A 23167-nucleotide genomic window follows, 5' to 3' on the forward strand; every position below is an offset into this window, starting at 1 on the left:
AGATTGTTTGACTCAAAAACTCCAGAATCACAATAGTTTTTGATTGCTGATGATTCCCTTTAATATCATGCGTCCTCTTAAAACTTAAATGCAAAAATTGTGCCAGGAGTTCAAGCTAGTGCACACATTATCCCATTTTTCCCAAATCATTTAGTGGCGCTGCCCAACAAAGTGCACAGTGAAAACGAGCGTAGTGTATGTTCGCTTGACTGGGTAAAACTTAGCAGCTTGAATATGAAAATATCAGGTGTCATATTTATGCTGCAAAACTAGGGGAAAAGTCATTACCAGGCTGGCAAGAATTCCATGCAATGTAAGTCAATGGTGCGAGTGATGGTGGGTGATAAATTATGGGGTGCTGATCTTTGCCAGTCACTGCCTATACCTTAAGTCCAGGCATCACACGACTTGGCATGTCATCAGGTTTCATCTCGCTGTAGAGACAATGTTGTCGGCATCAGCTGGAGGGTGTTCTGTTTTTGTTTTTGTTTTTCTTAATGGGATGTATCGTGATGAAAGAAATGAACTAGGGATAGCCATGTTACTACTACTAGCATGAGTCTTGATTTGCCTTATTAAATACCTGATGTTTTTCATTAAAAAGAAAAAAGATGAGTTTCAGTTCTAAGATGTGCAACATCTACCATGGACGGTAGTTTCATTTGAACTCCAGAAGTCTGCAAGCTTCTTAAGGAGAAAATGCACCTGCAAAACTGAGAATGCCTGGGATGCAGTGCTGTGAAACCGATGATGAGCACAGCACAGTCTAAAAAACCAGATCTAGGCAGAACACTAGTAACCATATTGCCCCAAGACATACCTGGTACACAAATGCTGCTGTCAAAAGTAACAGTATCATTATCTGTATTTTTTGGCACGACAAACCAATGACGTAGGCAATTGCTGAATCTCATTTTTGACACTGCTGTCTGGGCAGACAACTTGATAATAGTACATATATAATGACAATCACAAGTAAGGAGATCTCAAAGTGGTACTAGCTGATTCTTGTTTTTTAAGTTTGTATTTCAAAATCTTCATTTTACGCTGGTTGCAAAGGAGAAAAATATTTTCAAGAGAGAGTAATAATCACTAGTGTCATGCACGCTTTTTTGAGAAACAAATGTGGCCATTGTTTAGCAAGTGATTGAGTTCTGAAGAATTGTAGAAATGATGGCTGCTTTTTTCGAAACCATATGAATCAAATGGGTGACGAAAAAGGTTTGTTGGCAACAGATTGAGTGCACCGTATTGCTCGGGACTCATTCTAAATCTAATGTCACTGACCAAAGTGGAAAGTACATGGCCGTTCACCATTTTGCCTCAAAGTGCAGAGCGAATTTAATCTCCATCTGGTCAGACATTTCAACCAGTCTTGAAAAATCAAGTCCGCGGTCTTTCTCTGTTGAATGCGTCTGTTCAAAATGAGTGAAGTAAATCCTTCAGCATGCTCATCACAACCTGATCTAAATTACCCCTTGATGTTTGTTGCAGTAAATCTACCTGGTTTTTCACAGCGATGATGAATATACTGTCATATGAATAAGGTGTATGTAGCCAAATAGCATATGTACTAATACGGGTCACTGATAAGAGTACGGCTTGACATGGATAAAGATGAGTATGTAATGTGCGTAGCACGAATGTTGAGAGGTGTTCTTGAAAGACATATTCTTCTCCCCCCTGTGGAGAGAAGAACATCAGAAATACTGTAAGCGCCTTTGCATGGGGTTTTGTTAATTTAGAAGCCAAGCTCCATGCTATTAGTATCCTCTGCTTGTAAAGTACCTTTATGATCAACATGAATCATTGTTGTCACATGATGTCTGTGTAAATTGCATGAACATTGAATCATTTTCTTCTCAAATGTTTATATTAAAAAGCTTTTAGATTACCCTCTTAAGAAAAAAAAAAAAAGAAGGAAGAAAGACAAACAATTTTACATTGAAAAACAAGACAACCAAATCTTTTTCTGTATTGATTTTCATACATATATGCAGGGTAAAAGTCATCCATATTTTGATGACAGTGTTGTGCATTTATTCCCTACTCTGTATGGGCAAACTTTGCATTTGATTCTATGTCAGGTGTCTTATTATCATGGAAAGTGTGTCCGTAGGAATACTTATGTTGATTTCTTCTTTTTTTTTAGCAAGTTACATGCTCATCAGATTTTTCTTTTTTCTTTTTTTGAGAGTGAAATCTCAAGGTAGATATTAGTATGACAATAATTGCCTGTGGTATGTGGCGTGACATTTGTAATTTTACATGAATTGTCTTCGCCTAGAGTGAATATGTCTTTTGTCTAGTATTTCAAATAAATGGTGGAGTGGAAGCGGCAAATGTGCATGTGGATAATCACAAATAAGCCCATTTTTCACGGTAAATGAGACTCTTCCATATCTCAGCTTACCCCCACCACCAGACACAATGGTGGATTTACGAGGACAGGGTCATCCCGTTGACACCCGTCTTATGCCAAAAGGAATTCTCTTTGCCTGTCATGTGACACCAGGCTTGGATGATGATTCTTCTTCTTTTATATGAAACGTATATTGCTTCAGGTAGAGCATCTTAAGAGGGCCCTGTTCTCTTTAGTTGTTTGTACAGTTTCTTTTGTGCAGCAGTGTATGAGTCTGGGCACCAATTGTCATGTTTTTCAGTGATACAGCTGTTGTACTATGAGGAAGAAAAAAAAAAACAAACACCCACAGAAATGTCATTTCCAAACTAGGCCATGAGAATAAGGGCAAGGGCCCAAAATAGTATAGTAGATAAGACCCTTGATATATTTGATTCAAATAACCCTAGAATGAAGCCCCCCCCCCCAAAAAAAAAAAGCATTGAAAAGTAATGTTGCTGTTGTTTAGATCATTGAAAAATGCACCGGGTACCGTACAGATGTAGAGGTAGATATGTGACATTTTCATTCAATAAAGAGCCCCCTTCTCATATTCGAATGAGATTAGGGAATGTGATGACTCGACATGGATGTATGCAACCCTATATCTGGCTTTGCTGCAACATGTTATTTTTCAAATGTAATGGTAGTGAGTGAAATCAAACTGGGGGTAATCAGGACCACCGCAGCTCCTCTTGCATCCCTTGCATCAAAAAAGCCAAAAGCCCCGACTCCAAACAACCAATCAGTGTGGGGGAGGAAGCCAGGGTCTGGCTGAATATTACATTGGTGAACGATTTATTGCAAAATATGAGGGCAAAAACCTTGTCAGTTTTTTGAGAATAGTACCCCAGATATGTCCTCCAATTATGTTTTGCGCAATCAGACATGTACATACCATTCTGTTTTTTTGATGAAAGGGATGGTCTTTTCAGTCACATACCATCTGAGCTGGAATGCCCTGTGTTTGTATCAGAAGTTCTACGCCCCTGGCTGATCCAATGTAGCTGTAGTGCAAGTTTTGTCGTCAGATTTCCTTGGGAAGCTTGGGATGCTGCCTGGATAAATGTAGAGAAGAGGAGGGCATATCATGTCAGGAAATTCCCTGAGAATGATTTGCTGGATTATATGACGATCACCACCATCAATATCAGGAGGGGGATGTTAGAGTGGTGTAGGATGCCTTAATCAGGGAGGTGCTAGAGAAGGAGAGACAACTACTGCTCTCCTTTGAAGTGATGCGTGGCACCACCGAGAAGTTAATGCGTTCAACTACAGGTGTTACCCATGTGCTTTGACAAAACAGAGCATCAATAATTGGGACTAGCGCTCTCACATCTAGAAATACTTGCTCCTACTGCAATTCGCTCTCTCTCTTTCAATGTGATGGCAACAATGAATTTGTGTACCTTGAATTGGAGCAGCGAATCAAAATGCAGTGTAAAACTCAAAATTTTAACAGCAAATAGTTTAAAAACACGCTGGAACACGCTTTAGCAGAATACTTTATTTGAAAGATCAAAATATCCCTTATTAAAATATAGAAAATTAACATGAGGAAATGTGCGCATTATAGAAAAATATTAGGATTTTAAGAGGGCCTAATTTTCATTTCATTTTGATTTGCGAATTACGAAGAAACTAGAAATACATGTTTAAAATATTGAATTCTTTCCTAAACTATTCTAATTCAATTCGATTATTTCATCTAAAATTTTGCGGTGAAATAAAGCTTGTAATTCAACAAAAGGTGAAATGCGTTCTTCGTCTCCGAACTTCGTCTTGCAACTAGAGTGGTGCCGAGCATGACTTCAAAGCGTAGTAGAATGCTAGACATCCCATTGTAACACCTTGAACCCAAACATGCATTTGCATGAATTACAAAGAGTTGCCACTCCATCTCTGTAACACCTCCCTGCCTTCATCTGCTTTCGACAAGGTTTTCATTGCCTGCTGACTTTTTGTTTGTGAGGTCAACTCTCATATTCTTACCATCTGAAGAAACAGTTATGCAGAACTTGCAGATTTTGCTCATTATCAATACCATTGCCAAACATACAACAAAGAATGTTGATAATTGGAATCATCTCTGCGATGCAATATTGTGGGATACAAATTCTAATAACCCATTACAAAATCAGTGCGCTAATTGTAATGCTCGTGTAGTTTTTGTAATGTTAGTTTGTAGTTGCCAATAAATGATAATAATAATGATGCTGATAGTGATAATAGTAATGATAGTAGTAGCAGTAGTGATGATGATTATGATAGTGTCGAGTTAGGTATGCTAATAAAAAAAAAAAAAAATCACAAGAAAATTGACACTGAACAGTTTTCATAGCACTTCAAGAATCCACAGCCTGGTTGATACACATGTGTGAGATACTGAGCTTATTCATGTATGTAACACTGACAGCACATTGCATGTGAGCAGGGTATTTGATGCAGCTAGGCAATTTGCAGATAGTGGAACATTTTAATCCACAAAATCATGATTGGTGCGAACAGATAAACCCCTTGATACCAATGACCGTCAGCTCCACCTAATCAGTAAACCAGCCAAATGCAGTGATCACCTGTTACTGAGCCAGGAACATTTCCTAATGTCTTAGTTTTGCCTACCGCCCTCAGAGAAGTTCAGAAGTACAAGAATTTAGAATGCTCATACCTCATCCTAAATCATAGTCAGTCGCATGACAATTCTAGTTAACATAATATTCCATTTTTGGACATATTTCATATGTATCGTAATTTCAAAAAAAGGAGTTACAATTCACAACTGTGTAAATCATGAGTTTTTGCTCCGGCTCTTTTATTCTCGAGTTAATGTTTGTCCCATCATGAACTTTGTAGAGGCTATTAAAACAGAGTAGAAGCCTGTTGCAGGGTGCTGCGGGTCAAATGCTAATGTGTCCCTAGCTTCTAGTCTTACCCAAGGCAATTAATTATCGTCCCCACGAGCGGCTGCGTTCATGGGTCTCCGCACGTAGCCGAGATCTGCATCCACATCTGCAAACTGCAAACACTTCCACGGCACTTAGCCGAAATAATGCCTCAATTATGTTGTCATGCTGTCTTTGGCATAATTTTGTATGTATCTTCTTTGCCAAGAAATCAAGTTTGATATTGATTGATGTTCATTCAACAGGTGCTGAACCACAGTATGATCTGAGGGGTGTGGTGGGGTAACGGCAGTAGGGAATTGATCCATTTATTTGCTACCAGATGCAGGCGTAAAATCGTTACACATATTGAAAGTCGATGTTAGATGCAAATCCCCAATGGACTGATGAAATCAAATGTCTTAATATTTTTGCATTCTTTGTTTGATTTTTTTTTTCCCTCAACAGAGCGTAAGTCTTAATCTCTTGGACGATGACTGCCGTACACTGTCATCGGATGCGTGTTCAGCTGTGCAGACGACTACCATGTAAGAGAAGTCTTTCTTTTTGGGGGCATGTGTTTGGATGTGAATGCAACCTTTTCTAGTTGAGTGTAGTTGAGGCAATGCACTAATGGGAAGTCTCAAAGGGAAGTGGTGACATCGTTCATATGAAAAAAATAGTTTCCTCATATTTCTTTGATTATGCCAATAGTATCTAAAAATGTCAGTGCATGAAATCACTTACAGTTGTATGCGTGTCACTTTAGTGAAGTGCTGGATTGAAAATGAAGTGAAATTCAAGATCTAGCATTTCAATGTTGTGGCAACAAAATTTACTTGTGCTTTTCTTAAACTTCTGTGTACACACACAAATACCTGAGCAGAAGTGCATGACTCCCAGACAGAGCTCTTTCAGTGTCCACTGGATTTGAATGAAGGCCAGCAAAACGTATATTAAAAAACTAACTTTGTGCACTTGTCCAATTTGTCATTCTTGAAACACTAGCAGCTGTTATGTCTCTCTGTGACTTTTTTTTTTCATTGTGGGAAACAGGTGAAAACATTTGAGATTGATGTGATTGGAATGATGCTCATGTGTTTTTTGTGTGTCTCTGTAGATCGCTTGACTTTGGAGGTACCCCTCTCTCAATTGGCGGTGTGGCTGACATCACTGAGGTCACCTCAAGGCCGTCCCAGGTGTCCTCTGCCGACTTTGTGGGTTGCATGAAGGGGATTTACATCAACGGGCAACGGAAGGACATGACCAATGCAGTGGACAGCGCCGGCCTGGTGGAAGGGTGCAGTCGGGAGGGCGGCACCTGCAGTAATGCCCAGCCCTGCCCAGATGGGAACACTTGCATGGAGGAGTGGTGGGATAGCTGGTGTCAGTGTGACCCCATCATGTGCAGCGATGGTGAGACCATATCAGATTTCATACATGTATCATATTTCAGGCTCGTAACTAAGAACTGGCACGTTATATCAGAGTGATCGCAGTTAACCATAGCTGTATTAAGTTACTTAGGTTTCTTTTATGTTTGCTTGACTGGTTAATTTTTAAAATAATTGGTCTATTAATGAAGGACAGCTCAATTAATGTCACTTTATTTTTCTGCATCATTGCTGTGATCACTCATCCTAAAAATACAAAACAAACCGACATATGTGCACAAACTTTTGTCTACTACAAAATCTTCATTCATGCTGTGATTTGATCGTGAAATAGCTTCATGACTGTTTTGTTAGCGATGGACATGTGTCAAAGATTACCTAGATTAGAGTCAGATTATTTCTGGCTTGTAGATTTCGTATGTTGAAATGTTTGTGCCCCTCTTTGAAAATGGAGTTATATATGTCCTGTAATGTGTCAGTTATACTTCAAGGACTACATGTACATTGCTTTTCTTTGGAGCAACTCTACCTAAAATGAAACATGAAATGTGATTTTGTGATCTTAAAGATTAAGGTAGTAGATATGTGAAAATGTTTGCACTCAATGATGGTCTCTTTGCGGATTGGAGCTGTAGACTGTTTTAAAAGAACCTGTCAACATGTAGATTCATTCAAATGTGTCCCCTCTCTTGACCCTAACAGTTTACCAGCCTGTGACCCTCGGGGATGGGGGCTTTGTGACCTACCGCATCAAGGAGGACTACAAGCGGCAGCAGCTCCTGGAGGAGGCCAAGTCGCTGTCGACGAGAAGACGGAGGAGGGCTGCGGCGTCCGAGTCCATCGGTCTCTCATTCAGAACAGACGCGAAGGATGCCCTGCTTCTCTACATTACCTCCGACGAGGAATTCACGGTTTTACAGGTACGGCCGCCGGATATAGCTGTAACGATGACAAATCCTGTAGCAGAGAAATAGCTAAGACAGTGAAGACATCTTGTCATGTGCTGTGGAATGCTGTTATATCAATGTGTTATTTCATTCCTCTTTTCTTTCTTTTTTTCCATACCTAATTGACTGTATTCTGTTTTTCTTTGTATGAAGCTGTGCCATTCATTTTGTAACCTAGCAATATTATATGGAAGGTTCCAGTTTAGGAGAAAGACATTGTCAGACAGAACATCCTTTAGGAATTTTTTTTTTCTTCTTCATATGTATGATACAATGCAATTCATTCAGTCATATTGCTAGTGGTGGAAATTGTGTTAAGTCTGCATATGAGTAATCTAAGGCTGCATTATACACAGCAAGCATGATACTATCGATGCAAAAAGCATGATCCAAGACGAGGACAATGGAAGTGTAGATGATGTGTCCGAGAAATATATTGTGAAATAGTCCCACCACAGTAAACAGCAACAAGCACTCAACTTATAGTGTATTCCTGTTTTAGCAAACACGGTTATAACGAAATTCTCGTTACAACGAAGTAAAAAAATTCAGGTCCCAAAATTCTTGTTACAACGAAGTAAAAAAGTTCAGGTCCCAAAATTATCATCAGTATATCTTTATGTACTATGCTGTTCATTCGGCTATAAATAATTTTGATATAACAAAAGAAAACTGCTGGTCCTGAGGACTTTGTTATAACAGGAGTTACCTGTATTGTATCTCTGTTACAGTTGAAGGATGGTTTGCTGGAATACTCTCACGGAAGCAGTGGGCAGAGCAGTGGAGAACTCCTCCTAGATGCCCCATCCCTCGGTGATGGGGCCTGGCACAGCATCAGCCTCTCGTTGGCCGGAGACCTGATCACTCTGGTTGTTGACAACATCGAGAAAACTGCCACATTTGCTGATCCCCATGAATTCACCGCGCTGGCAGTAACCGGGATTTGGATCGGTGGAGCGGAGACACCAATAGTCATCAATGGACAAGCTGTAGCTGGTAAGTGCAATTTTGGGCAGTTATGAATTGGTTCATGCCTAATGTTTATTTTCATGGTGTACATTCATCATGGACACATTCTCAGAAACCAACTGGTTCTATAAAATCTGTAAAGTTTAGTTGCTAGAGCGGCTATTTTGACCTGCTGCATGTTCACAGCAGTATGAGTGTCTAACTGAAGGAAGTATTTTGGGCAAGAATTTTGTCATGCTGCATACTCTTGAATGCCAATTTATTCGCATATGTGCTTCAGAAAGTGCTTGCATAAAGTATGCAAGAAAGTTGTTCTATTATACTCTGAAAAATGCAGGTGCTGCATGATTTAACATTCATGGATTACCATTGAGAATTAGTAGTTGAGTACTGAATATATGCTTAAAGGAAAATTTGCCTGTCTTTAAGACCCCGTTTACAGTGCGGGGCTGGGCCAAGCCGCGGCCGAGACCAGCCCCAATTGCGAGGCCGGGCCTCGCAATTTTGTCCGTTTACACTGCCGGGCTCGGCCATGCTTTTGATTCAAACCTTTCCATATTTTGTCGTAGTGGCGCTCTTCTTGTAAACAAACGCAATTTGGTATTGTCTGGTTTTCAGACCCTTTGCCAACTGAATTTCGTGGCGACAAAGTCGCTGTTCGGGCAAATGCTTTTGTCGAAGGAAAAAAATCTGTTGCAGGACAAAACCACCTTAAACTATACTAGTTTTTGACATTGAAGGGGTTAATATCCTGAATAGCGAAAGATACAGGTAGAGGGTTTGGAAGCCAGACTAAAATTGGCCGCGCATTTGGTCCAGTTTGCGTTTACACTGAGAAAAGGCCGGGCTCGGCCACGGCCGAGACCACCTCCAGAGCGAGGCCACATGAGAGGCCAATTTTGGCCTCGCATTTGGCCTTTTGCGCGTTTACACTGAAATGAAGGTGGGCTCGCACTGTAAACGGGGTCTAAGTTGTACTGGTGCAACATGTTACTCAGGACACCCTGTTAGCAGTATCCAGCCATATATCTGCTTTATATCAAGAGATTATGATTGAATATGCAGAAAAATTTGAATCATTATAGTATTTACATTGGCATGTCAGAATTCACCTTCGAATTGTTCCAATTTTCACGTACCGGGTATTGCTTTCCCATGTGCATTTGATGTGGATTGTTATCTTGGCGAGAAGAAGAGCATATATGAATTATAGCAATACAAAATAGCATTACTTTTGACTGGTTTCTTCTGCATACCTGCAGGTTTCACTGGATGTCTGGATGATGTGGAGATGAATGGCAAGCCCCTGCCGCTGGATGGTGAAACAGAGAGATTTGAGGCGGTTCCATCAGGCAGCGCGGGTGAAGGTTGCAACGCAGCTGGCCCCTGCCTGGGCACGCCATGCGGACAGGGAGAGGTGTGCGTCCCCGATGGCAATCTCCCCACCTGTGTGCCCACTGCCTGTGCTTCCGACACCTGTAGGAATGGTGGCACCTGCTCTGAAAGCGGTGGACGAGCCTCCTGTTCTTGCCTCGATGGATTTGCTGGAAGCTTCTGTGAGACAGACTCTGAACCCACCAAAAACAACAATTCCAATGTGCTCTACATCGTGTTACCGATTATCTTTGTGATTTTGCTGATCGTTGTTATCGTAGTAGCAGTTTTGTATGTCCGGCGGCGCAGCTTTGCCTTGAAAAAGCGGCATGCAGCTCAGAATAATGCCCTCGGAGGGGTCCCCAAGACGTTGGGGCTGAGTCCCACAGACAACCCGGGATTTATGGGGGACACCTTTGACGATGCCACCATGATTGGATCGGATGGGAAGGTCAACGTTTCTGGGCTGATCCAGCGGCAGACGCCTGACATCATAGAGCAGAATATGGCGATCCAAAACAACAGCAACCCTTCCAGCAACTCCCTCATGATGGAGAACGACACTGGTGAGCATGTCAATATCGAGATGGACGTTCGCAACGGCCCTGAATTTGACGAGGCAGAGCACTACGATTTAGAAAATGCGAGTAGCTTAGCAGCATCAGACATCGATGTCGCTTATCATTATAAACACTATCACGATCGCGATCGCAATCGCAGAAAGAAGAAGCACAGACCCAGCCAGAACCCGCTGTTGGCCAGGATCCAGGCATCACCAGCGAGACTGAGCCCGGTCAGTAATAGTTCGCATCATATGGGAAATGATATAGCGCACAGTACTCCGCTAGACACTCAGAATGCTATTTTGCGGCAGAGTCCGGGACTACATTCCAACTATAGCACAAACAACACATTACGCATAGGCTCGGTGCCAAATAGTGGGCGGGCCACCCCAGCCAGGAGCCTGACTAGCCCCGTCAACTCAGAGCACAGCTATCAGAGTGAGCTGAGGAGTCAGGCACACCGCTCGGATGTTAGCAGCATTCGGAGCGGGAGCAAGGCCCGCCGTGGGGCCACACCCCTCTCCCATGAGGGAGAGAAAGCCCCATCAAAGGGGAGGACTAGTAAAAGCCCACTAGTCGGGCTCACTGCCGAAGAGGTAGCGCAACTCAACACCGCAAGACCTGACCTCATGTCGGGCAGCCATGCCAGCACAATAGATGACCTCTCATCGGTCAGCAGTGGGGGTCATCCATGCAGACATCGTCGAGACGATCACACCCCCGTCGATCCCTCTCACTTGCTGGAGCCGCCCGATTCCACCTCGGACGACACCAATGACTCTTTCACCTGCTCTGAGATGGAATCGGAGTACGGCAAGCGGCGCTTCGAGAGGGAATTCTCTGCGGAGGCCGTGATTCGCAGCAAGCTGGCGGAAATCGAGGACGCTGAGGACAGTGTGCTACCGCACGTGAACGGCGCCCTCAAGCAGAGGCGACTGGACTCTCGCGGAGGGTCGCTAATCACGTCGGAGGAGGAGAACGGACATCCGCGTAAGGACAAGAGCAATCCTGAAGTGAGTCTAGAGAGGCTGCTGGGCTGGGGGCCCAGGTTTGAGCACCTCGTCGGTGTTTTCAAAGACATTGCTCAGCTGCATGAAAACAACGGCAAGATAACATTACAGACATCACTCACACATGAGGAGTTCGTCTGATGCCTTATCAGTGGAAATAAATTTTGTCATATGGCAAAGTTTCACGTCATATTCTGTGCATAAGTATGATGCCTGCCAAAGTACTCATTGCCACTATTTCAGAGATGTCTTGTTAATACCAAAAAGATATAATTTTCATTTTATTCCAAACTTTGCATTCCCAGAGTTTATACTTTAACAGTGTTTTCTGCCAAGCCTATTTTTTGTTGTTGTTGTAGCCTCTATGTATTTACAAGGCAAACGGGCAATGCCTGTCCATGTGAGAGAATATATTATTGATTCTTTGCCACACTCTTATGTTGACCGTTGTAACTAAAAAGCAGCAGTCGTATGCTGCTCCTTCTTCCTGTTTGACGAGAGAGGGCTGATAAAGGTGATGTTATGTAATACACAGCACCACTCATATATAGAACAAAATGATGGAGGCTAGAGATGCTAGAGATATTTTTAACAAACGAGAAACTGTTCAGTGCACTTGGTATGCTACAGTGTCATCTCTTTTATACATCCAGTTTTCAAATGCCTTGAACTATAAGTATTCTGTAGTGTGTATGGAATTTTGTATCAAGAGTTAGATTTGTTAATCTTTTTTTTTCTTCTTTTTCATGTACAGACAGTGAGATGATATCTTGCTACATTGTATTTTGTGAAGATGTTAAAAGATTCAGAACTGTTTGTGTAAATGTGACAATCCTTTGTACAAAGGTTAGAGGCCATTTATATATATGTGAAATATCTCGTTTCATGTTTTGCGTATTGATATTTATTGTGGAAAGTAATGAGCACCCACGACATGACATGATGTTCCATGCAATAGTACTGTTGAAATATGCTTGTGAATGCTTTCTTATGTGTCCTATGTTTGCAAATGTGTATGTTTTTTAGAGAAATCAAAGATCAGTGGACTTAAACACAGAGCTTCTCTACCAACATCAAGATAAAGTCAATCAAATCAGACATTGTTCAAATTACATTTGTATGGCTGATTGCATATCATTTGATTGTATGTTCAATGTCTCTGTCCTGTTTGCAGGGAGGGAAAGTATATTTCTCTATGCTTTGATTCCTACAGAAGGCTTCTCAGCGAAATTCATGTCATATTGCATATCTTTCATGCCATGTCTTCCCAAAGCAAAAAACAACAACAACACATAATCACATTTTTACAACAGAACAAGGATGTATCCTGCACAACAATCTGTTTTCATCATTCAATGTACTTTGACAATCTTTGTGTATGTGCACTATGTGTAAGGGTTGACCCCTCATTATGACAGAAGAAAAAATTGCAATGTGATGTTCCTATGGATCTCTTGCTTCCTATTCTGTGTATTTCAGTCCAGTCACATGATCCTATTCATCCATATTTGCTGCATTCGTATTCAGGCCGTACAGTTGTTGAATGCCATATTTTTACAAAGTCTCCTGTATGGATTCTATTTGATCTGCCACTTTAAATGCCACTATTGTTATACATCAATTTTAGAGTATGCAGTATTTATTTTGGCACCAGACTTGCATGATGAATTTTATAAGCATAGATTTAGTGTATGCCAGTTTTACATTTTGTCAGTACAAAAAGCAAGATGCTGGTAACAGGAGGGCTAAATCCTCTGGTTCTTCATGAATCTTTATCTACGATTTTGATATCTTTTCTTCTTTTTGTGTATTGCAAATTTTATAATATACTATCAAGTGACAGACAATGATTCTTTATCTTTACTTTGATTTTGCTACTGTCATGGATGAATGATGTAGGTTTTATTTTCAAAAATCTCCAAAATACTCTATCAAGTATGATATACACATGTATATGCCCTTCGGAATGTTTTGGTTTACATTCTTGTCTATGATTTTAAGTGGACAAAGATATTCAGAAGTAGAGCCTATGTTATCTCTGTACGATATTTGGTTATTTCTTCTCATGTCATATGAAATATCTTCACACACATTAATATACACATCAGTACAAACACAAAAAAAAAAAACACACACACACACATACAAACCCACAAACACACGCACATTCACTCGTAACAATGCACTGCTTGGATAGAGTACTCTGTATTCAAAGTCTTACGTACTTCACTACCTTGATAAACCTCATAAGATTTGACTGTATCTGCACAAATGTACAATATCTGATGTAAGTAAGAGCACACACTTTGTCATTTTGCATTTGATACGCATGTTCTCGCATTTTCCTTTTTTTTTTTTTTTAAATTCAATGTGGTCAATGTCATTTCTATAGATTGTTTTCTGGAGAACATGTTGTAGATAAGGTCATGTTGTTATGTCAAAGGGATGGTTTTATCAGGACTTTAGTGACAAGGACTTAAAACCACTCAAATGGTTGAGATATTTTGAGCTTCTATTTCACTAGACATTCAAAGCGATGTGTTGTCTGAAGTTTTCTTTCCACTGTTACAATTTCTTAGAAAGTTTTTCGTATTATTGTTTTTTGTTCATAGATCAATGGGTACTTTATTTCTGCACAGTACATGTTCGTACTAGTTGTTTGTACTTAACTTGACATGCATTTGTGTTTTGTGCATGGACTTACAAGAATCAGTATTCAAAAGTTTATAAGTAAATTGAACCTCGCTGGGTGTTTGGAGAGTCAATAAACACTTTGTATTCAACAATGAAACAAACCTGGTTTGCTGCAGTGTTCTTTGCTTCTTAATTTTGCGTGCATATGACTGCTTGTCATATGTGAATTTACCTCCGGTGTTGTGATGTCTAAAGCCAGAGTCACAGAAATGAATACAGTCCGACCTCTCCTATCCAGCCTCCCTCTATTCGGATCTCTTTATTATCAGGACACGATTTTGGCATGATTTTTTTTTTTTAAATCTAATAATTATGGGAAAAAGGGGGATTTCAAACTCAAACAAGATTCCTACACAAACTCACATGGATTAGATAGTATTCCCAACATAAGTGACATGAATTCACATCAAATTTTCGTCTAAATAACATGCATTCAGACATACTTGTATAACCCTAAATCACCGCAAGACACTGAACAAAAAACTTTTCATTAAATCAGGGCTCGGTACAGGCGATCATTCATCGAGCAAATTATCAGAGAATTCTGAATGCAGACCAGCTGATGAGGACGTGATATGTTCACGCAATATTGACACATGTACATGTAGCTACCAATGGGTAGGCAGCTGCGTGTATCAAACATTGAGTCTCCCATATCTGGCCAAATCTCTTATCCTGATAAGCGCTGGTCATGACATGTCCGGATAGGAGAGGTCCAACTGTATTATGATCATGGACCACCCCCCCCCCCCCCTTCATTGGTAATGAAACACAATTTTTCAGCAGTATTTTTTTTTTTGTCAGAAATATTTTCAGGCACTGGTGAATATGGAGTTTGAGTGATTTATGAGAGGACATCAAACTATCAAAGTGATGAGTTACTAGTAGTGAGATATTTTTAAGATTTATGTTGTGTGCATGTGTATGAGTGTGCATGTGTTTGTGTATGTACATGTATACATGAATGTATGTATGCGTATATGTATGTATGGATGTACATGTGCTCTCACACCTGTTTGTGTGGTTCATCATATGAAGGACAGGACCACAAATACACATCACTTGACAATAATCCTAATTAAAATTTGAATTAACTTCCACTCTATGCTCAAGTTGACTGTGATAAATTCAATAAAATCTAACAAAACAGAATGGTGGACTTTATCATAATAAATGTCACAGTTGGGAGGGAGTTACAGTTATTAACTTATTGACCAAATTATTTATATACAGTACATTTTTTCTAGCATAATGAAAGAGTACTCATCTTACCTCTGTCGGAAAGCAGGGGAATAATATTACCCTTAACATATGTCAGAAACAAGTTGAGGGAATGTGTATTTTGTATACTATTAATAAAAATTGAATAAACTTTGGGGAATTCTTGTCCATTTTTGACATCACGAATTGCAGTAGTCTTCTCATCCAGTGATGGCTGCACCAAATATGTAATAATTCATAATTTTCAACAGATTGCCAAATTTTCCTCAAACTTTCACTGATGCGTTTTAGTGCCAGTGATATTGCTACAATCACTCAATTCTCATGTATATTTGGGTTTCATTCTCCTTTGATAAATGCCTTTCAATAAAGAGTTCCCAAATTATGGGTTAATTGTAAGCCTCTGACTTGTAAAACACTCTTAGCATGTGATAGGACCTGCCATTGTAGACTGACTTCAAGATGACATATTGCATTAAGAGGTGAGCTAGCTTAGCCACACAAGCAATGTATGGGAATGGTGATAGTGGAAGCATCGTTTCTGTTTATTTATTTATTTATTTATTTAATGGGTGAGTATGTGTGTGTACATTGTACTTGAACAAAATTGATTTTGCCATTGGAAAAGAGAAACGTAATAGACAAGCTTGAAGATATTTGGGCTATTCAATTAATTGAAAGGTCTTATAGAATCGTTAGAAATTAAACAGAAAAAGCTAATAATAACTTGAATTAGTCCTTTGAAAATAACATCATGTGTATTTGATAATTGTGGGACGACTTATTGCGGTGAAATTGTATTGCAAAATAACGTTTGTGCCATATTTTGCACTATTCATTCACATTGAGAAACTGCAAAAAGAATTCTTGTGTTTTCTCTCCTTTTTTTTCTTTTACAAAATTATGCCAGAAATGAACAAGAAAGTGTAGATTTCTGAGGAAAAACAAGAGAAAAACGAATCACACAAGAAAAAAAAAAGTGATAACTCATGACCCCGACGTGATTCGAACACGCAACCTTCTGATCTGGAGTCAGACGCGCTACCGTTGCGCCACGGAGTCAAGTCGATTCCTTGTTGGCACAAAGCTGATATTACCACGACTCGGCAGTATCTCGTCATAATCACATAATGCCCGGTTCAGTCCCAGAGAGATCAATGGGTTCAGTACACACTCCCGGATGTTTTGCTGTTGTTGTTTTGTCTTGCCTTCTGATACGTTTCTTCCAAAGTTAATGAGTGTGGGCTGATGCATGTCAATCATTTTTCGACAGTGTAGCTCTTTTGGAAAAATGTAATGAATGTTTGAGGAATTCTAGCTGTGCCCTGAAGTTTAGCAGCTTGCCGTTGAAGTTGTAGACTCACTTTAATATAAAATAAGCATTCAATTAAAGAGTTAAGACATCATAATATTACTAGGAGTGCATCTTATACCATTACTATGATAAAAGTTCAGCTAATGTATGCATATAGTTGTAAATGCTTTGAAGTGTGCATCAGTCTTGGAGTCAAATGAACAGTAGGCTGGATCTAACATCTCTTTTACATGCTATATAAGCTCGCACGGGTGTCCGCAATGACTAACTTTGACGGAAACAACTCCCCTGCGTTTAATTAACTCTTCAGTCATGACAACGTTGACGTCACAGCAATCCATCAGGCGAAGTGATGCGAACCGAGCAAGGGATGTATACTGACGATATACGGCCTTATAGAAGAAGAAGAAGAAAAAAAAAAAAAAAAGAAACAGAATCTAAAACGAATCGCGATACCCATGTACAGCACCTGGGATTATTTGATAATCATGTTTGATTTGGTCATAAATGGTACAAAGTTCATCCCACGAATGATCGAGGAGGAAACACCGTCACGCAAAAAAAAAAAATAATAATAATAATAATGAAATAAAATAAAAACAAAGAGAGAAAACCAATCCAGAACGAAAGAAACATCGAGGGTATTTACGAAGAGCGGTTGAAAAGAAAAACAAAACCCGGGGATGATTACCCCCCCCCCCCCCCGCGTTTTTGTTTTCATTTTGTTTTGTTTTGTTGTGTTTTGCTTGCTTGCTTGCTTACTTTTTAAGGGAGTACATTCTGGAAAAGCACTATACTTTCTTGCTTTTCGTTAGTTTTCCAATGTTTACGGACTCTTTCATTTTTTTTGTTTGTTTGTTTGTTTGTTTTTTTTTTTTTGGGGGGGGGGGGGGGGGCCGGGAAGCGGGGGATGCAGAACTTCAGTTTTTTGTTACATACTTTTTTTTTCAGTGGTTCATTTTGGTGTGTTTATAGCTTCTTACAGGGAATGAACATGATTAAGTCATGCTTTTATGTGATATATTGCCCGCTCCGCATAGCACTTTCTCCGTCCAGTAATATATTGATAGGCCTATAAAAATAGCAGGGTGTCAATTTTACTTACTTACTTACTTTTTTCTTTCTTTCTTTCTGGCATTCTTTGCGCTGCCTTCTTTTCATAAGTTCTGCCCGTTTTACTTTCTCTGATCTTTCTCGTAGCTCGCTCTACTACAGCCCCTTTTATAAGTGATTCACGGTGCTTTGACAGCACCTTGACAATAATTAGATGTTGCTCGAGACGCGGATTTCTTTATAATATATAAATTATATATTTCATATTCGTTATTATGATCATGAGAAATTACAGAGAATGGCAATACTTCAAATTTAGTTCCTTTTATTTCTGCTAAATTGAAAGTAAATATCAAGCACCATATTCTCCAGGGTTTGTTTATTATTTTGCTTGTTTATTTGAAAGGAAGAATTACATTTCGTGAAAAAAAGATGAACAAACGGTATGACCCCGACGTGAATCGAACATGCAACCTTCTGTTCTGGAGACAGACGCACTACCGTTATGCTACGGGGCCAAGTTATATATTAAGTTAAAAAATAGCAATAAAAAGGAAAAGTCTCATGGTGTCGCAATCTACATATTCTGATTTGTTTCGGGAAACACTGCTCTAGGCTGATGCAATTCGGGACTACAATCAGCAATGAAGTCACTGACTTCTATCTAATGTAAAAACCATAATGAACATTCGAAGAAGTAGTCTATTAGGTAAATTACTGTTATCTATTCTAGAATTATGTCTGTATGTCATTGTGGAGATGTGATTATCTTGATATCAAAATATTGCTATTTGTATGTTGTTTATATAGATGTGGGATTTATGACTATTTTTATATGAAATCGTAAACGCCAATTCAAACAAAACAACAAATTAGGATCTAGCTGTAACGACTACTCACGGTAGGAGCGAGCGTTGTTTTTATACCGGAGCCCCATATTATACTGTGTACATGGATATTGGGGGGGGGGGGTGGGGTCTCCGTCATGAATAATCTTTATTACGGAAAAAAATAAACACATAGAATAGGCCTACTCTATGGAACCCATTGACAAACTTTCGCGCTTTGTTGACCGCTGATACAGGTCATGTAGCGTACATTATAGGTATAAAACATTACACAATTCCACAAATTCATCAGATTAAGTCACAGTCCTCGAAGTAACTTTATATGCAACTGATTTTTTTTTTTTATTTCGTCTGATTGGCTTGAGCCAGATAAACTGAACAATTCCTTCTGTATCTTGTAGTGAACGGCTGGTGCATCGTGTTGGTGTGATTTTGAGAAAGAACATTTTAGCATGGAATAGGCTTACAGAAAAAAAAAAAAACTACACTCCTCACGTTTTGGCTTGTACGATTTCATATGTAGTAATTTTAGCCACATTTATTTAACAAGATACTTGCTTAAATATTCAGACAGCAATATTTTGATATCAAGATAATCACATGATGACAAATGAGATATAGACATATAATTCTAGAATATTCATAACAGCTTACCGATTAGCTAGCAGTCAGTGACTCGATTGCTGATCGTTGTCCCGAATTGCGTCAGCCTATAGCAGCGTTTCCCGAATTGAAAACAGAATACGTATGTAAATTGCGACACCAGAATTTTTGAGACTTTTTCTTTCTATTGCTATTTTTTAACATCTCATATAACTTGGCCCCGTAGCATAACGGTAGTGCGTCTGTCTCCAGAACAGAAGGTTGCGTGTTCGATTCACAGAGACTCCAACCCAAAGCACCTTCTGATCTGGAGATTCTCCCGCCTGAAACCCCTAGCAAACGGGAGACTCCAAGTTGATGTGTGCGAAGCGCGAAATTCCTAGGGTTATAGATGCTCTCTAAGGCTTATTTCTTCAACATACAATAGCAATAAGTAAGAAATCCGTTCCAACGGGAGACACAGAGCCAGGGCGGTAGAAATTAAATCTCAAACGGGAGAACGGGAGATTTTGTAAAAATGGGTTTTCGGCGGGAGATCTCCCGTCGAAAACGGGAGAGTTGGAGTCTCTGGATTCACGTCGGGGTCATTTACTTTTGCTCATCTTTTGGGGTTTTTTTTTCGGAAAGTAATTCCTCGTTTAAAACAAGCTAGCAAACAAAACAACAAGGAAACAAACCTTGGAGAATACGGTGCTTGATAGTTACTTTCTATTCAGCGGTGATGAAATGAACTGAATTTGAAATATTGTCATTCTCTGTCATTTCTGTGCATGCTCATTAATATATCCCCCCCCCAAAAAAAAAAAGAAGAAAAGAGAGAGAGAAGAAATCCGCGTCTCGAGCAACATTTAAAAATATTATCAAAGTGTAGTCTCTCCTCACTAGTCCTGATAGAACGGACTTAGAGAGGAGGAGGAAGGAGAAGGAAAATATAAAAAGAGAAAGAAGAAGAAAAAAAAAAGAGATTAAAGACTTAACTCGGTATAGATTACTAAGTGTATAGTCGAATACTATGTCTTGTTTTCAAGAAATCAAAGAAGAGAAGACATTTGTAGATGCCCATATTTTTGCAATCGTCAAAGTTGCTATCGGTGACAATGGCAAGTTAAAGTTAGTCTGAAAAGAATGAATACAGCGGGGGAGGGTGGGAGATGCGCATATAGCGGAGTATCCGGACGGAGTTGCCGATTTATCTGATTGTGTAGCTTCGGGAATTCATGACATCTTGTTGTTTGTTATATTTTGTGCGAGCCTTCCCTGTTTTTTATCCACTTATGGTGCGATTTGAAGTTTAACATTAAGTAATATATCTTATTATTAAGTCATATACTTGTATTATTTGTATGGAATTTCAAATGTGTTGATTGTCATTTCGGATATGGTTAGTCATGTAAATGAAATTATTCCTTTTATGTCAATGTATGATATTATTTTGTTTGTATACGCTGTATGTAAATTTGTGAGTATGCAAATATTGATTTGATCATGTGCTCGTATCTCTGCACACTACATAGTCTTGCCTTAGAGTAAGTACATGAAATCTTGAAATTTTCAGTTGTTGTGGGTTTTTTTTCAAAGCCTAAAGATAATATGTAGGACTGATCATTATTTGAAGACGTCATAAGTTAGAAATAACGTTATGTTATACACATTTATATCGGAAGAATTGAATTTTACTCCTTGTTTTACACGATCAATTGAAAAATGTGTGATGATGGCATCATCAGCTCACTCATTTACATATTCATATCAACTCTTCGAGAACTATTTCTAAAAAAGTAGAGAATCTTTCAAATAATTGTATGGCTTCTTTACTTTTAATTCGATTTTGATTAAATTGTCACTGTTGCGTTTGTAAAATATTACTTAATTGCAATTAGTACCCTTTCTTTAGGCCAACTTTTGTCTAGTTCCCTTAAGGTGTTTTGTAATTTGGATCAATGAAAGACATGAATGAAATAGCAAAAATAAGTTTCCTTCTCATGTATCTCTACAAACAAAAACAAAGTGGAAAACTAAAGAGGGGAAAATAAAAAATTTCTGTCAACTCCAACTCTAAATGACATAAATAATATGGAGTAAAGCCACTAAGGTGATCAAATGGACAAAATTGTATCATTTCATGTCTTTTTTAATTTAGGAATTTAGGAATTCATGAGACAAATTAAGGAACCAAATATTGTTTTCAATCTCCTTAATTTGGAAAAAAAATCAAATTTGTACAAAATTTATTTCTGCATTAATATTGTTTGCTCTCTTTACGTCATTTGAATTTGTATATGGAAGAATATTCTAATATTTCTCCATCATTTTTAGCCTTTCTTTATCGTTTTGGGTACAAAGAAATTATAGAAATCATACGTTTATTTTTGTAAATCAGTTCATGTTTGTTATTGTTTTAAATTTGTCTTTTGTTCTCGTTGTTATGTGGAATAGCACTTATGCATTTAATGACAGCTTGTTCACTTTTGCAGTTTTTACATTGTTTGTGCCTTGGAAGAGAAAAACGAATGTGTTTACTCCTGCGTATAAAGTAAAATTCATTTTTTTTTTTTTTTTTTTTTTTTTTACCTACCAGGTTGATTGCCCATTACCTTGTGGTACATGCATTAATATTTTAGCCCAACAAATTCTGAGAGAAATATAAACTTGAAAAATTGTTCACTTTCTTTTCTTTTTTTTCTGGGTAATCAAAGTTGACTATTTTCAATAAATTATTAACGTGCATAAGCCTTTTCAAAGCGTGCATTCATGACGTGGCTTTTCTCGTAACAAAAAAAAAAAAAGAAAAAAAAAAAGAAAAAAAAAAGAAAAAGCAAGAAAATGATAGTCATATTATATTAATAGTAGAAGGAAATATCATGATGGATATGAATCAACATGAAAAAGAAAAGATGAGCTGATGTAATAATGAGTAATAATGATGTAATAACAATAATGAGCAACATCGAGCTGTTGTTGTTGGTTGTTAGTTGTTGGGTTTTTTTTTCTGTGGTTGTTGTTGTTGTTGTTGTTTGTTTTGGTTGTTTTTTTTTTCTGTGGCTGTTGTTGTTGTTGTTTGTTTTGGTTTTGTTTTATTTATTCTTTTTTTTTCTTCTTTTTTTTGGGGGGGGGGGGGAGGGGGGTTGGTTGGCGTGGGGGAGATCCAAAACAAGTTTGTTAAACATGAGCCAAGCTTTTATTTTTTTCTAGACTAATTTGATAATATAATTATATATGTGAAACATTATAGTTATACTGGTTGACTTCTTTTGTACTTCAGTTTGTGTATTAATTTGTAATCCATACTGCATAACATGGGAGTGGGGTTCATCGATTGATGTAAAAGACCAAAATGGTGATGTAACGCGTATAGATTGATGTGCTGGAAAAAAATACACTGGTATACGCGATAAAACAGTGTAAAGAAACCCAGTGAAATTAAAAACAGTAAAAGAATAACAGAATAAAGAAAGAAAGTAAAAACAAAAATAAGAATCAAAACCAAAAACGAATGCTTAGCAGAGCGAGGTTTCGATCCTCGGACCTCTGGGTTATGGGCCCAGCACGCTTCCGCTGCGCCACTCTGCTTGTTAGAAACATCATGTCGGTGTTAAGTTTATATACTTCATTTGCGGTGGGATTGGGCAGTATGTGCGTGCGGCGTGTACGTGAGATGTGAGCGCGCAGACATGCACTCGTGCATGATTCTATTGCTGTGGATTATTACTGTAGACCGCTGACACGTACGGACACGGGATCGATCGATCGGATCATAGAAATCGAAGAAAAAAAAAAGCACTGAACTCGTTCGCTTGCTGTTGCTGGCAAGCTGTGAATGGTCAACCTATTTGTCACCGTATTGCCTGCAAAAATGGTGGTATGTGTATATTTTCATGTAATTTTCCGTAGAA

General features: G+C 38.8%; 1 protein-coding gene and 3 non-coding genes across 4 annotated transcripts in view; 1 reads left to right on the plus strand and 3 right to left on the minus strand.

Annotated features, from left to right (window-relative positions):
* The window catches only part of LOC140235180 (protocadherin Fat 4-like), a 109887-nt gene extending 95558 nt beyond the window's left edge, over positions 1–14329 (plus strand). Inside the window, exons 8-12 of the mRNA XM_072315216.1 lie at positions 5752–5831; positions 6404–6725; positions 7388–7597; positions 8356–8620; positions 9856–14329. Of these exons, the coding sequence (XP_072171317.1) occupies positions 5752–5831; positions 6404–6725; positions 7388–7597; positions 8356–8620; positions 9856–11681 (2703 nt within the window). The 3' untranslated portion in view covers positions 11682–14329. The remainder of the gene's footprint in view (positions 1–5751; positions 5832–6403; positions 6726–7387; positions 7598–8355; positions 8621–9855) is intronic.
* A 2116-nt stretch (positions 14330–16445) lies between these two features.
* On the minus strand, positions 16446–16517 carry Trnaw-cca (transfer RNA tryptophan (anticodon CCA)). The gene has a single exon. It is a non-coding gene; the product is annotated as a tRNA-Trp (tRNA).
* Positions 16518–18269: 1752 nt separating this feature from the next.
* Trnaw-cca (transfer RNA tryptophan (anticodon CCA)) lies at positions 18270–18341 on the minus strand. The gene has a single exon. It is a non-coding gene; the product is annotated as a tRNA-Trp (tRNA).
* A 4431-nt stretch (positions 18342–22772) lies between these two features.
* Positions 22773–22844, minus strand: Trnam-cau (transfer RNA methionine (anticodon CAU)). The gene has a single exon. It is a non-coding gene; the product is annotated as a tRNA-Met (tRNA).
* Between the last annotated feature and the right edge of the window lie 323 nt (positions 22845–23167).

The sequence above is a fragment of the Diadema setosum genome, chromosome 11 (assembly GCF_964275005.1).
Source record: "Diadema setosum chromosome 11, eeDiaSeto1, whole genome shotgun sequence".
In the NCBI taxonomy this organism is placed as follows: Eukaryota; Metazoa; Echinodermata; class Echinoidea; order Diadematoida; family Diadematidae; genus Diadema; species Diadema setosum.